Consider the following 16489-nt stretch of genomic DNA (forward strand, 5'->3'; position numbering starts at 1 on the left):
AACTACAGTTTCATTTCGATATAACTATAGTTTCATTCAATATTTTATAGACTCAAATATGTGAAAATGTTATTTAATTTTATTTTATATACACTATAGTTTTATTAAAACACAACTACATGATCATTTTGATATAATTACAGCTTCATTGTACAATATGTGAAAATGTTATTTAATTTTATTTTATATACTCAAATATGTGAAATGTTATTCAGTTTCAGTTTATATACACTGCAGTTTCATTTCACTATAACTATAGTATCCTTTTGATATAACTGCAGTGTCGGTTTGGATATACTGTAGTGTCAGTTGGTGTTTAATACACCAAACAAACGGACTCCGTTAACTCTAACGGCGGGCCATTTCTTTACTTAAAGAAACGGCGCCGTATATGGGCCGTGGTGCATAATCGATTATGCACCGCGGTCTATAATATAACAACTGGTGCATACAGATGCAAAAACGACGTCGTTTTGGCGTCTAACTTTAAAAAAAAAAAAAATCAGAATTGCATAACTACATATCCATAATTTCACTACACATTCATAATTTCATAACTATACTTCCATAATTTCATAACTACACTTCCAGAATTGCATAACTACACTTCCAGAATTTCATAACTAAAACATCCAAAATGAATGAAGTAAAAATGAATAACATAATGTTGTTGCTGGGAATCGAAACTGATTTTTTTTTTTTTTTTTTTAATAAGTAGGACACGCGTTTTATGCAAAACGACGTCGTTTTTGCATCCGTATGCACCATGCAGGGTGCATACGGATGCACGGCATAATTTGCCATATTTATATATGTATATAAACATTTGGAATGTAAAAAATCTAAAAAAATTATTCTAATAGTTGAACTTTCAATAAAATAGCCGTCCAATATCACTTCAAACTTGTAACAGTTGAACTTTCAAAACATAGCCAAAGTCCAAAGTCCAAACACTTCCAACTAGAGCTTCAATCTTGTAGTTGCTTAGACCAAGTCCACTCAGTTACAAATGATCACAATTCACTTCTGACTCTATAATTCACAATTTGAATTACAAAGAAATAACGAAAACTGCGTTTTTTCCCCCAAAAATCAAAGGGGAAAAGTGGAGTTCCTTCATAATGAGAGAATGAATGATAATACCCACAATACAATGACAAATGTATAGCAACAATGGAACCACCATGAAGATTGAAGACATTCACTTTGAACTTCATAAATCATATTGATCTTAAAAACTTGGAGCAAATACTAGAATTTCAAAGTAGCAGAATGTTTATATAATACACATAGTACATACAGGGTGGGGGTAATCTTAGTCCAATATACACTTACCTTCTTTCATATATTTTTTCTTGATATTCAGTGTAGCCTTTTTCATCTATCTCCCTATTCAATTAGATTAAACATAACATGCTGTACAAAGGAGACTATTACCAGAAGTCATCGACGGCCACGGTTGAAGATGGATACGGGTCGTCTTCTTCCTCCATCTCTAGCTGTGGCTCAGCCGAACCGAATTCAGTTGACTCGATGTCCGCGAGGTTCTTTAGATCAACCACCGACAGCTCATCGAGGTGCTTAACCACCAAGTCAGCAGCGCTGAGCTCGTACATTGGGTGCTTGCTAGCAACGGCTACGCATTTCATCAGTGCGTCATGTGCTGCCTCCACGGTTTGGTTTGAGTTCCCGAACACGATGCACCTCTCGGGTATGTATTGAAGAAGCTGCGCTGCGTAGATGAACATCTCGGGATCGGGTTTTCCCCTGTGAACGTCCTCCGCACCTACGATGACATTAAAGATTTCTCCGATTCCAATGGAGTCGATTGCATTTTCGATAGCCTTCCTTGGGCGTGTTGAGACCAAAGCCATTGGTATCTTGTATTGCATCAGGATATTTACAAACTCCCGGGAACCTGATCGGAATCTATAGATCCCGCCTTGCAACGCTTGGTAAATTTCCTCCTTCCGAGACGCCATTCTCTTCATCTGGACGGGATCCCTTGACCAGCAAAGAACTTCTGATATCGCCTGCTCATTCTTCATTCCTCCGATTCTCCTGAGAATAAAAGCAGGTGGAGGTGATTTCCCCTCTTCCTCGGAAAGAGCCAACCAGGCTTGCTTCTCGAGATCGGGATTATCTTCTATTAGCACACCTTCCCATTCAAATATAGCAGCTAACCATCCGCAACCCATTCTCTCCTGTCGAAGCAATGGATTATGAAGGGCTGGGTTATCGGCCCTATTCTCTGGTGGCCATATCCCCGGCTTCCGATCAACATCTGTCTCAATCCAGTACCCATTATCCATAGGCGTTTGCTCCTTCTCCCGAAACGAATATGCCTCTTTCGCCACCCCCATCGCTTGACTTCTTACCGACAAAACCACCATCCTATCAGCCTGTAACCTCTCCCTACGACAGACAAGTTTTCGACCAAGAAACCCCGAAGAGCATACATCAAATGTCCTCCTTCTGTTTCGAACATCCTTGCATTTAAACCCTCCATAAACTGGAAGGTGCCTCAAAAGAGAAGTAGCAGCAATTGATTCCACCATCTTCACAGAATGCTCACAAATCCCAAATCTTTGAGCTTTATACACCTAATTTATGCTATAAAACACTCTATTGTTTGAATCTCTTGCTTCAACTAAAATACAACCAGCAAAAACCAACCAACTTGGCTGATTTCTCTATTGCTCAACAGATTATTCAGAATTTAGGCCAATTCTAGGATTAAACCCTCACAGGCACAAACAAGGTATTCCTCAAAGCTCTCCCCACAACAAAGATTCAAACTTTATGCAAAACCCATCAGCAGAAGGCATCCATTATCACACAATCCAAACCCAATTCACAACCCCCAATATTCAACCACAAGCAGAAATTTGAGAAATAAGCAATAAAGAAAAGAGATTACTGGCGTATAAGCGTGTTACTCCGTATTATTTACAGATAGTTCAACAGGGGGATAAAAACTAAACAGTAAAGAAAATAAACCCAACAAATTTCAGAAAATTTCCAACCAATTGAAGGAATTAGAATCTGATATTTGTGGGCTTATAAATAAGAATCGTATTCTGGGGAATTATTATTCTATATATATGTATGTACACGGAGAGAGAAGGGAAACGTATGAACCTGGGAGACCAGAAAGACGCAGAGATCGGAAGAGAAAATAGAGATTTTATTTTTTCCTTTTTTTTCTCTGATGATTTTTTGGGTGTTTATGTGGTTTATAGAGGAGCAGAGGAGATGGCCGCCTTTAGGCGGTGTCGTTTTAGGGGAAAACCGGTGGTGCCGGCGACGTGAGGTTTAATTACACGTGTCCCCATCTGGTTAGCTTGCTTGAGATCATCACCACTTTTGCCCCTCATTTCCAAATATATTACCCAACTACAAAAGGAATTAATGGATTATCCTATTCTTGCATGGGATAGGATTAATATGAATATGAATATAGGATAATCTATCAAAAAATAAAAATTTATCAATATTTAAGAATGTTTTATAAAATTTTTGTTTGATTTACGAGAAAGGCAACAACTGTTATTCAACCATTATGCTAGATTAGATAATTTAAGTCGAAAAAAAATCACAAGATTTTATTATTACCAATTTAACTGCTCAACAATGTAACCCAATAAAGAAAATTTAGGGTGTGTTTGGTTCATGAATTTATACATTAGGAATGAGAATTAAAATCACAGTTAGTGTTCGGTTGACAATTTTTTAAAATACAATTATGAGATTTGATTACACTTTCAATTAAAAATCTCTTTTTTAGTTAAAAATGGGTATCATTCCATCTTATTGGTAATCTAATTTTTATGTTTCAATTTGTAATTTTAGATTTTTGTTTTGATTTTTTTTTTTCATATTGATGTTTTGGATGTCGTTATATTATGATCAAGTATCTTGATTTTTTATTTTTGTACTTTTAAAACATTTATTTCCATTATAGAGTCATACACAACCAAACATCAATATTGGTAATAATTCCAATTCCACCCTACTACCAAACATGCAAAATATTTTCACCAAAATCCATTATAATTACCAAGTAAATTCACATTCCGATTCCGATTCCCAAGCGTGAACCAAACACACTCTTAGTGGTGTGTCTTTAAAAAAAAAATTAATTAATTGATAGTCTCTCTTTTTTTTTTTTTTTTTTTTTTTTTTTTTTTTTTTTTATATTTCACAAAATTAAAGTTTATTTCATCATCACTAGTTTAAGTATTTACAACCATCTCTCCTTTTCAAATATTGTTTCCAATAATAGATTTTATTTTTTAAGAGCTAAATATCAAATTAGTAATGGTTGGCTTTGAGTTGGCTTGTGAAAAACAAAGTAGATATATGATTATGATATATCACATACATATTATACATGTGCGTTTATAGATTAGTGTTTGACTTTTTTTTTTTTTTTAAAAAAAAAAAAAAAAAATTCGTTTGGATGTTGTGGTTTCACATATACTTCTTAATTTAGAATTTTACAATTTTTTTCATGTGATTGGATTTTATACTTATCCATAATTGTGGAGACAAGAGGTAATTTTTTTTTTTTTTTGAAATAAAACATACCAGCTTATATTAATAAGGGATCAAATGTCGAATACAAGATGGTACAGAAAAAAAGACAAATACTAGAAGAATCAGCCTGAGAATCTGTGGTCCGAGCAAGTGAATGAGCTAACAGATTCGCTGACTTGCGCATATAGCGAAAGGACACTGAGTCAAAGTGCCTAACAAGAGCTTGACAATGAGATATGATACATTCTGCATATGAGAGATCAGAAGAAGATTTGTTGAGAAGATTACAAACGTTGAGACAGTCTATCTCAACCCTGACATGTCGTCAACCTCCTTCAAGCATCTAACTGAGTGCTTCTTTAACTGCCATTGCTTCTGCAGTGTGAGGATCGTCCAAGCATCGTATACGGCCTCTCTTAGCTGCCACGAAATGCATAGCTTGATTAAGAATTACAGCTCCAAAAAAAAAAAAGAAGCACCATCACTATGAGGCAGAATAGTTGCATCAACTTGGCATATTACTTCATTTGCATGCATGACTAAACTAGAGTGATTATGATGTACAATCGTTGCCGAAACAGCTTGAATATTCTGTGGTGACCATACGTTAATTATACTAGTTTTTGGGTTCTTCCAATAGAAATTAGGTGTTGTATTGCTACTACTGGAAATTATGAAATTTTCGACCACCTGAAAGTGATTTTAAATCAAGTTGAAAGTAAAAAGTGATCGAAAATAGCAACAAAGATTTTTCAAGATATCAAAAGTGGTCGAAACAAGACTTTTGACTTGATTTAAGATCATTTTCAAGTGGTAGAAAATTTTATAATTTTCAGCGGTGTGCATTGTTTTGACAATGTGAAGATTTCATATGCACACAATTCTCATTCAACATTAAACAAATTAAAGTTACCATTTTCATTAAATATTACATACAAATTTAAAAAGACAAAATACAAAAAGTCAATTATATGATTTATAACTAAACAAAGAAAAGAAAGAAATTGTCACCAAAGAAGGAAGAGATCACACACCAAATTATATAAATGAAAAATGAATTTTAAATTGAAAACGCTGTTGTATGTCATGCTTAGCCCTTGATATACTCGGCTAAAGTGAAGCTTCCATGACTTGTAAGTTGCAACTTCTAACCCCCTTTACTTAATAGCTAGGTATCTTTTGTTCGAGTTTGTTGTATATGATTTTTTAGTGTAATTTATCTTTTTTGTATAGTTTGCATGCTATTACACAAAAATGAAATTTATGTAATGTACATTATCGAGTAATGGTTGCGGGCGGCTTTTGCTAATCTCCTTCATCATAAAAAAAAAGGGATGGTACATCCTTTATGATTAAAGAAAAAATGATTAGACATGCTTATGTTTTTCATATATTTTATTTACAATTAATTTTGTGTAACATGAAATGTATATTTTTTTAAAACAAAATTGTAAATGTTTTTATAGATCTATGAAAAAGAATTATATTATAATATTACACAAGTTTTTTGTATTTTACTTAACATGATACTTATTATATTTATTGTGTATTACATGATATATGACTAATTCAATCAAACTTTTGAATTGTATGTACAATTATCTACCAATCTAACAAGAGCCAATAAAGTTAGACCCCTAACAGGAATTAAAAAATATTGGTGTAATTATTTGTTGAAATGAATAGTTCATATTATTTTGATTTTAGTATTTAACATGAACTTTGATCAATTAATTAGAACCACGCATTTGGCATTAATGAAACGATACACCTAATTTACAGTATATATTCAACACAGATGAGAAACTATGCCTATTATCATTGTCTTTTTTAGAAAGGAGGATTTGATTCTGTTTTTTAAGGTGCATTGCGCCAAAGCACTAAAATTGTGAAGCACACTAGGGGACTAGATCAAATCCAGAATTCATTTCTGGCAGAAGTGGCAACAAGAGGAAGCATAGATCACATACACCAATTAATAGGTTTTTTGTTGTAAAAACTATGTTTAGAGTACTATCCAGTGAGGACGCTTCCCTCTAAAATTACTATTGCACCAGTTAATCAAACATCTCTACCAGAGGTCATAGTTATGCATTATTGAAATATTTACTTTTATGAAAAAATTGACAGTCTTGCATTAATATACGCCAAAATACCGAATGATATTTTGATAAATTCTAAAACACTAATTTAAAAATACACATTGAGCATCAGACTAGCGCAATATGCGTGTGGTAACTAATTTTTTTAAGTAGGACGAAAAAATCTACAGTTATTATTTGAAGATGTGTATGGAGTAAACTTCACTTATGTTTAATAATCTGCAAATTACATAGAAATTAGATATAAATTGCAATAGAAGGCCTTGTGTAATAAATTTAACTGAAAATGCATTAACAAGAATTAAACTTGTAACTTTTTAGTTGAGAATGCATATACACGCAACCAACACAACCACTGGATTCTTCGTTTCTCCGAAGATGGAATGTGAATGCAAAATATTTAGACAAAATAGGAAACATCCACTTGTCGGCTTGTTCTTCGTGTTAGCGTGTCAAACTACTCGTTCCTCATTTTCTACCCAAAATATCACCTTAATTGTGGTCACTGTGAGGCTTACACTTTGCACATAGCCCCACCACCTTTTTCCTTTATTATTTCTATAATTTCTTTCAATTCCCTTCTTCATTGGACTTCTAGAATATTAACTTTTTTGGAATATTTAATAAGACAAATTAACATAATTTATTATTTCATATGTTATATATACAATGTATATCTTGAAAGTATAATTGCATTTAGAAACGATTTGATAGCAAAAAAAAAAAAAAAAAAGTTTAAACATTTTTGTTTTATTATTGTTTTTTTTGTTTTTGGAAAGACATTTTTGTTAATTTGAAATTAAAAGTGATAAAGTTCTTTCCATTCTTCCCAACAAAGTGATAAAGTTATTAATACGTTTGATGGTTGCTTTGACATGTAAAAGTGAAAATATATCAAATTACTTTTATTTATTATTATCCGTTATTAGCTATTGTCGTTTTTATGTGGTAAGTGTATATTAAATAGAGAAAATGGTCAAATAGGCTCTTAAATTTTAAAAATGTTCAATTAAACATTCAAACATGTCAAATTGGGTCAATGAAGGCCAAAAACCGGTAAATGACCTGTTATTACAGGTCATTTCAATTCTGGCTACGGATTCCAGCCACCGGTAACAATTTTCGACCGTCCGATCGTCTTCCACTGGAGAAGTCGACCGGATAGCCGCCTTCTCCACTGCCGCCTTCTCCAGTGGAGAAGACGGCCGTCGGCCATTGATGTACGTGGGTGGTTCTGTTGTGATTCTACTTTTGTTTTCCATTTTTAGCCGTTTTCTTTCTTCAAAATTTTGCTGAATGATATCAGGGTGATGATTTTATTCATTTACTTAGCATTTTAGCAACTCCTCGTGGTTTAGGTATGAGCTGCAAAGAAGTAGTTTTGCTTTTCCAAATGTTAAAGGGTCAGTCTTTGTTTCTGGTGGCTATTAGATGAATGCTGATGTGAAAACTTCAGTTTATTTTTCATAACCAGTGCTTTTGATTGAGGTCTTGTGGGTGAGGATGTTAAAGAAATTTCTTTGCAATTATAGAAAGACTCAGTTTTGCAATGGAGAAGGCGGCCGTTCGGTCGTCTTCTCCAGTGGAAGACTACCGAACGGCCGAAAATTGTCGCCGGTGGTTGGAATTCGTCACCGGTGGCCGGAATCCGTCGCCGGAATTTAAATGACCTGTAATCACAGGTCATTTACTGGTTTTTGGACTTCATTGATCCAATTTGACATGTTTGAGTGTTTAATTGAACCTTTTTAAAGTTTAGGGACCTAATTGACCTTTGGGGTAAAGTTTAGGGGCCTATTGGACCCTTTTCTCTATTAAATATTAAAGCGATCAATAATCAGCTTGGTTGGTATTGGTGACTGTGCACTCTTGTCCCTTAAGAAAGTTGGGAGTTTGAACCCCATTTTGTATGAAAAAAGGGCAAATTATATCATGCACTGCGGTGACGTCGTTTTGTTTTAATGAAAAGAAACGACACCCATTCTGCAAAAAGTAACTCTGTTATTTAGTTTCATTTTGTATACACTACAGTTTCAGTTCAACACAACTATAGTTTCATGATTTCGATATAACTACAATTTCATTCGATATTTATACACTCAAATAAGTGAAAAATGTTATTTAATTTTATTTTATATACACTATAATTTCATTAAAACACAACTACATGATCATTTTGATATAACTACAGCTTCATTGCACAATATACACTCAAATATGTGAAATGTTATTCAGTTTCATTTTATATACACTGCAGTTTCATTTCAACACAACTACAGTATCATTTTGATATAACTACAGTTTCGATGGATAATATACACTCAAATATGTGAAATTGTTATTCAGTTTCATTTTGTATACACTGCAATTTCATTTCAATTGCAGTTTCACTTGATAATATAAAAATAATACGTGAGGTTGTGTCAGTTCAGATACACTGTAGTTTCAGTTGATAATTAATACACCAAACATGCGCGCTCCGTTAACTGTAACGGCGCGCCGTTTCTTTACTTAAAGAAACATCGCCGTTTAGACCGTGGTGCACCGCGGTCCACAGTATAATTGCTGTGAAAAAACCAATCTGGCCAGTACTTTGCCCCTTATTTGGGCCGGCTTGGTGTGAACGAGGATCCCCTTATTTGGGCCGGCCTGGTGCGAACGAGAATTAGTTTGAGTATGATACCGACAGCTCAGGACACCTCATGGTCAATTGTTATATGGTGCACCAGGGCGCACAATGCATTGTGCACCCTGCTAAAAACGACGTCGTTTTTTATGTTAAGATTTTATGTGTATTTGAATGCAGTATATTTCTCAAACAAATAATTACCTGGAGTGGGTTATCGATCCACAGGAAAGCGGGGCGTATCAGGCACCAGCTACTAATTTATTCTTGTGAAGCTAATCCTAACGAAATTCATGGATGGTTGATTAAAATAGTTAAAAGAAAGCAAAGTAGCAGGTTTGTGAAAACAATAGAGAGAGAGTGAGATTCCTGGGGTTCAACTGTTTAATCACCTAGTGCCAATCTAAAGTGCAATATTAAATTTGGGTTTAAACAAGTGTGAGAACGCAAGCAAGGGAAAGAGTTACTCCCGTAATCTCTAACCTAAGTGAATATTCACTCCCGTGAGATAAACACTCAACAATAAAAGAACAAGCATTCAATATAAATTCCTAACTACTACCATCTCCCGATGTGCAATAATTAAGAATTAATTCCTTAACAAATATGCCCTCCCCTAAGGTGTAATAGTTAAGTGCAATTGTGGATGCTCTAAATTATACCTAACTCCCGTTATGACATAGAGATATCTATGAAACAAGTAATCATGGCCACTAATTACATGCATCAACAAGATAAAATACATTGCAGCACAAGTTATAAAAGCCAAATATCAATATCATTAAATAAATATGAGAACTATGCACATAGGTTCATAAACACTTTTACCCAAGAATCTCTAAGGGTATTTAGCCAAGCATGACTAAAATATTCATAGCAATAATATAAAAGAGATTACAAGTAATCAAAGAAGGTAAAGGAATAAACCAAGTGATTCTCCCAAATCTCCCTAGCTTTTCCTCTTTCTTCCCAAGGCAACTTGTAGCTCTTGATATCTCTTTCTTGTCTCCAAAACACAGCTTGAATCCCTTAGGGTTGAGGCAAGATGGACTTTTTATAGCGGGAACCAAGCAGGGGCAAAATAAGAAATTTCTACACAAAATTGGAACCTGCCAAATCGACGACTCGACGCGTTGAGCTTGAGGCGTCGTTTTTCCGGAATCTCGCTGGATGTCTTGACGTGTCGAGCCTTCACCTGATCGTCTTGGACATCTACTGTAAAATCTTGATGCGTCGAGTCTGGGACTTGACGCATCGAGTCCTCTGTGCTCGCACCATCTCGGCTTTGGGAAATATTGGACTCGTTGAGCTTATGGCTCGACGCGTCGAAACTCCTGTGTCAGCATCGTCCTATCCACTTCGGCTCCAAACTCTTCCTAGAACTTTCCTTGCTTTTGCACTTGATCTACAATGGTTCCAAAACACTAACAAACACCGTAAAACATTCAAAACAAGTGTAAAACCACATCTTAATGAGAAAACAAGGAAATATGCAATTAAAGTATCGATTTAATGAACTTAACACTACAAATAGATTCAATCTAACACGAAACATGTACAATTAAGCTCACATCAGTATCCTGTTAAGAGTTTATGTGTATTCTGTTATGAGTTTATGTGTATTATGCTAAGAGTTTATGTGTATTCTGTTAAGAGTTTATGTGTATATTATGTTAACAGTTTATGTGTATTCTGTTAAGAGTTTTTGTGTATGACGCTATGAGTTTATGTATATTATGTTAAGAGTTTATGTGTATTATGTATCATGTTAGATTATGAGTATTATGTTATGAGTTTATGTACATTCGAAATAGGGGATTTTTTAAAGAAGTTAACGGCAGAAACGGGAAATGGAATTTCTAAAAAAAAAAAAGAGATACAAAACGACATCGTTTTGGCCAGGGCGCACAATGCATTGTGCGCCCTGGTGCACGATATAATTTGCCCCTCGTGGTCTGACCCAAAAAAATATTGACTTTACCTAAAAAGTCAATTAGGCCTCTAAACATTTTACATGGTGTTTGGTTGGGATGAAGGAATTAGGGAAGAAAGGAATTGCAATTCATTGGGAAAAAGAATAAGGTGGCCTGGGACTAATGTAGGAATTCAAATTACATTATTTGGTAGGGAAGAATAGAATCATTGAGAATAAGAAGGAAAGAAGTTGTATAAAGACTAAAATGTCATTGTGTAGTAATAATAATAATAATAACAATAACAATAACAATAACAATAACAACAACAACAACAACAATAATAATAATAATACCAACAACAACAACAACAACAACAACAACAACTAAAGGTACTATTGTCATTTCTTCACTTTTTTCCTTTCTTACAAGCATTGAATTGAAATTCATATGGGGTACCCCATGAATCAACAAAAGGAGGGAATTGCAATTCCGTGAAATTGCAATTCCTTCCAATCAAACATTGTAATTTGCATTGCCATTGAATAAGGTAGGAAAAGAATTACAATTACATCCAACCAAACACCCTTATTGTTGCAATTAAACCCATTAACATTGTACCTGTTATCACTAGGGTTCCAAAACCCTTCGGTGTAAATTCTGACAAGAAAACAATCGGCAATCGGCAAATAGTAGCCTGTCATGGGGAAGCTATGATTCCTATGAAGGCGACCGGTCACCTTTCAGAGTGAGAAGGCGACACTAGGTAGTTTTTCCTTACCTGTTTCATGTGCTGTAACTTGTGAGATGTGTGTCGTAGATTCTCATGTGGTTCATAAGTAGTACATCTTGTTATAGTTCCATAATTTGTTTACTTGGTAGTTTAAATACTAAGGATTCCCCTCCTGCATGCTTGGCTGCTTGTCTTATTTCTCTTTTGAGTTAATAATATAACTTTACCACTTCAGATTTTTTATATCATTGGGCTCCTAAAAATATTAATTCTGCCGTCCAGTTTTGAAGGAGAATCTTGAAGTTCTAGGAATGTTTACATAGCCGAAATAATTAATGATCGGCTATTAAATCTACTAGTACTCCACCCGTGCGTTGCACGGACAAAGTTTATATATATATATATATATATATATATATATATATATATATATATATATATATATATATATATATATATATATAATTTGAAGTTGAAGCTTGAGTATACTATGAATGAATCATTAAAAAATAATAAGATGAATGAAGTCTAATCATCGTGTATGTTTACAATGCTAACTATTACAAGTATGTGAGTGGATGAGAAGGACTATTCTACAACCTTGCATGTACAAATAAATAAATTTAAAAAAAAAAACAAAAAAAAAAAAAACAAAAAACAAAAAACAAACCTCATGCATATATAACTTTTATGCAACCTTTAATTTGTTAAAAATTTCATGGTCTTCTAAACCCAATCCAAAATGAAGGCTAACCCTCATTAATATCGACTATTGTTGAAGACTTATCCTGGTGAAGCACGCTATTGGAAAAGAATTGTATGTTAATTTTTAATGTGTATATGATTGTATATGTATAAAAATGATCCATATTATCTTGGTCCACCATTTACTTTCAGATTGTTCAAATTTTCATCCACCCAAAACAACGCGCTACAACCAAAAAAAAAAAAAAGTCAAAATAATTGAATATAATTTAATAATTTATAACATAGAATCTAATTGTTAAGATGTGAACCTAAGCTCCAATACCCGTAAATGGCATGTTAAACTTGGGCTGATTACCTAAAAATTACAACAAAAAAAAATAAAAAAAAAATGAATACGTAAACATACAAATAAAAACACATTATATAATATTAAAAAAACGACAATAGTAGAATAATATAAAGAAAAAAATGCTCATTCTCATTGTGGCCATTATTTCATATTAATAATAAAATAACAATTGATAATATCCGAACTTTGAGCAACATTTGAAATCAAATGGGACATAATCTCAAGACAATCAGGTCGAACATTTTCTGAATTTGTAAAGAAACAAAATGAATTAAAATTAACTCTCAACAAAAAAAAGATAGCATATTTAAATAGTAGAATGAATAATTTCGTAGATAGTATTTTTTTTTTTTAATACAAAGCATGCATTTTTATATTCATATAATTCAGTACTTTGCACAAAAAATTATATATGAAATGTATACAAACACTAAAGAATACTTCCATACAAATGAAATATATTTATAAATTTCAAATCTACCAAAAAAAAACACTAAAAAATACAAATGATTCCCACCACAAAGTAGATCCATTCAAACCACAGTCTTCACAACTTGATCATTAATATTTTCTACATCAACTGAACATAAATTAATTTACTAACTAAAATAAATTAAAAAAAAAATCTTACTTAACATTTTCATTCCAAGCTGTAAATAAATGATAAAAAAATCATAGCATTAGAAAGATAATTCGTTTACATGTTCATTCTAACAAAAAAAAAATGATAAAAAATCATAACATTTAAAATATAATATAATTTACTAAAATATGGTGATGTTTAATTAGCTGCTTGGCCTTTCAAATATTAACGATTGGTTTAACAAGGTAATCGTAAATCTACAAATGGACGATTGGTATACAAGCACTTCCTAAACCTACTTATAAATACATCTCTTTGTATAGGAGACAAACACTTCAACATCAGATTGCTTCTAAAAACACAGAAAAACCTGCAAAATACACACTACAGTTTTAATGTTCTCGCGGTAACATCTCTTCAATGAATACAAGAACAACAATATGGGTCCGCATTGCAGTCTGCATATATAAATATTGAAAAGAAGAGGGCCGGGCCAGTGAAGTCAATGTAAAGAAGTAGAAGATCAAGAGGTATGTTTATATATATATATATATATATATATATATATATATATATATATATATATATATATATATATATATATATATATATATATATATATATTTTCGTAATATTTTCTCTATGTTTTTACGAATACAGAAATTAGAAAGAGTGGAAATAAACAAAGGAGAAGAATCATGGAAAAGGTAGACATAATGTAGCAAGTCCAATAGCTATCAATACATTTGTATGATCCTCTTTTTTTGAGTCACACCTGCTATTACTAGCAGGTAGTTGTAGTGGAAGATAACTATGATCATGGTGCAACACTTTTGCACCATGATTTTTAACTTTTTGATTACATATGAAGCAGGCTTTGTTATGAGGTTATAGTTTTTCTCCACAGTAGAGTGTTAGTATGAGATTGTGATGTATTGATCATATGTATTGAAAAAGTTATTTTTAGAATTTAATATTCTCTTATTGGTCAAATAATACTTTATTTATTGGTTATTTATTTACTTATTATCTGTATAAGCATAAAGTCTGGCCTAATTGTAAGCAACAAAACTGTGTAATCAGATTGTAAGATCATCATTTGCAGAAATAGTTTAGTTAGTATTGTTTTTGCAACACAGATACAAGATTCAACATTCAAAAAAAAATAAAAAATTAAGACAAGCTAAATTAAATACAACAACTTCAAGTTCAAAAACTCAAAAAAAAAAAAAAATAATTACTGTCTGCTGTTTAATTTCTTTGCAGATTCAGGTATTTACCAACTATATAGGTATAATATACCTTTGACAGATGTGAATATCCTAGGCATTGTTTGATTTCATTTTATGGTATGCTTTAGTACCTGCAAAAATAGATATATATCGTATTAAGCTAAGCTTTGTACACTGTGAAAGTTATTAAAGCAGTTCTAAAATGTGAAATACTTACATACAAATGCATATAGTGTCTGATGCCATTAATTTAGAAAACTGCACAGAACAATAATACCATAAGTATCTATAAACTGTTTTAACATGTACAAGTCATTTTCGTGTCTGGGCGGTAACAAAATCCCGGCGAGTACTTCTCCTTGGGAAAAATACTGATGTTATCCAGCATGGTATGTACGTTCTTGGTCGTGATTTATAAACCTTCAAAAATAAGAGCGCTGTCAAAGTAAGGGTGGTATGTGCGTAGTAGTGAAAAATTGTCTTTCATCGTCTCAACAAAGAAAAGTTGTCTTCCAGAAGAGGTACATGTCCTTATACATTATTTTGAATCAAAAACAAAATCCAAAATACTCAAAATATGAAAATAATAACCAATGCTATATTTTTTTTTGGGAAACAGGGCACTGTTATACACGCTCATATACCAAAACAACATTTAGCGAATTTCATGAACAGTTTTGTAGAACAAAAGGTTTGTGATGTCAAATTTCTCTGGCATTACAAACTTTTATACCTACAAAACTAACTTGCAGCCTTGCACCCATATGTGTTAAAATTCAACCATGAAATAGTATTGAAAGAATTAACTTTAGAAAAGTTTCCATGGCGTATGTACCAGCTAAGGCCCTTCACAAGTTTGAAAGGTAACACACCATGTAATGAGAAAGAGCTTATTGGTAAGATTTCTTGAGGACTTTTTTGGAGAACAAGTGTGCTTGGTGGAACCTTCACCTTTCATACTCACATATGCTCTGTGTGCTGAAAAACAAATGTTGCTGGACATTTCTTTGGATAATTTGTCTTTTATCTACCTTTAAAGTGTTAAATAGTTTTTTTTTTTTTTTCATTTAGTTGTACCACCAAGTATTTAATAATTTGTAATTTTATTTCAATGTTTCTTATCTTTTGTCATGCCTTACTTTGTCTACTACTTTGAGATACAATATTCAGGGGATTCTGTTAAGATTTTATGTGTATTTGAATGCAGTATATTTCTCAAATAAATAATTACCTGGAGTATCGGGTTATTGATCCACAGGGAAGCAGGGCGTATCAAGCACTAGCTACTAATTTATTCTTGTGAAGCTAATCCTAACGAAAATCATGGATGGTTGATTAAAATAGTTAAAAGAAAGCAAAGTAACAGGTTTGTGAAAACAATAGAGAGAGAGAGTGAGAATTCCTGGGGTTCAACTGTTTAATCACCTAGTGCCAATCTAAAGTGCAATATTAAATCTGGGTTTAAACAAGTGTGAGAATGCAAGTAAGGGAAAGAGTTACTTCCGTAATCTCTAACCTAAGTGAATATTCATTCCCGTAATATAAACACCCAACACTAAAAGAACAAGCATTCAATATAAATTTCTAACTACTACCATCTCCCAATATGCAATAATTAAGAATTAATTCCTTAACAAATATGTCATCTCCCAAGGTACAACAGTTAAGTGCAATTGTGGGTGGTCTAAATTATGCCTAACTCCC

At 32.9% G+C, this 16489-nt stretch overlaps 1 protein-coding gene across 1 annotated transcript; it reads right to left on the minus strand.

Annotated features, from left to right (window-relative positions):
• Nucleotides 1-1200: 1200 nt before the first annotated feature.
• On the minus strand, nucleotides 1201-3237 carry LOC109189779 (sugar phosphatase YfbT). Its single transcript, XM_019340405.1, has one exon. The coding sequence runs from the start codon at nucleotides 2556-2558 to the stop codon at nucleotides 1434-1436; it is 1125 nt and encodes a 374-aa protein (XP_019195950.1). The 5' UTR covers nucleotides 2559-3237; the 3' UTR covers nucleotides 1201-1433.
• Between the last annotated feature and the right edge of the window lie 13252 nt (nucleotides 3238-16489).

Source organism: Ipomoea nil, unplaced genomic scaffold, assembly GCF_001879475.1.
Source record: "Ipomoea nil cultivar Tokyo-kokei standard unplaced genomic scaffold, Asagao_1.1 scaffold1562, whole genome shotgun sequence".
NCBI classification, from domain to species: domain Eukaryota; kingdom Viridiplantae; phylum Streptophyta; class Magnoliopsida; order Solanales; family Convolvulaceae; genus Ipomoea; species Ipomoea nil.

Bases quoted from the DNA above. Each gene is read 5' to 3' on its own strand.
- LOC109189779 (XM_019340405.1), bottom strand. From the start codon at position 2,558: ATGGTGGAATCAATTGCTGCTACTTCTCTTTTGAGGCACCTTCCAGTT.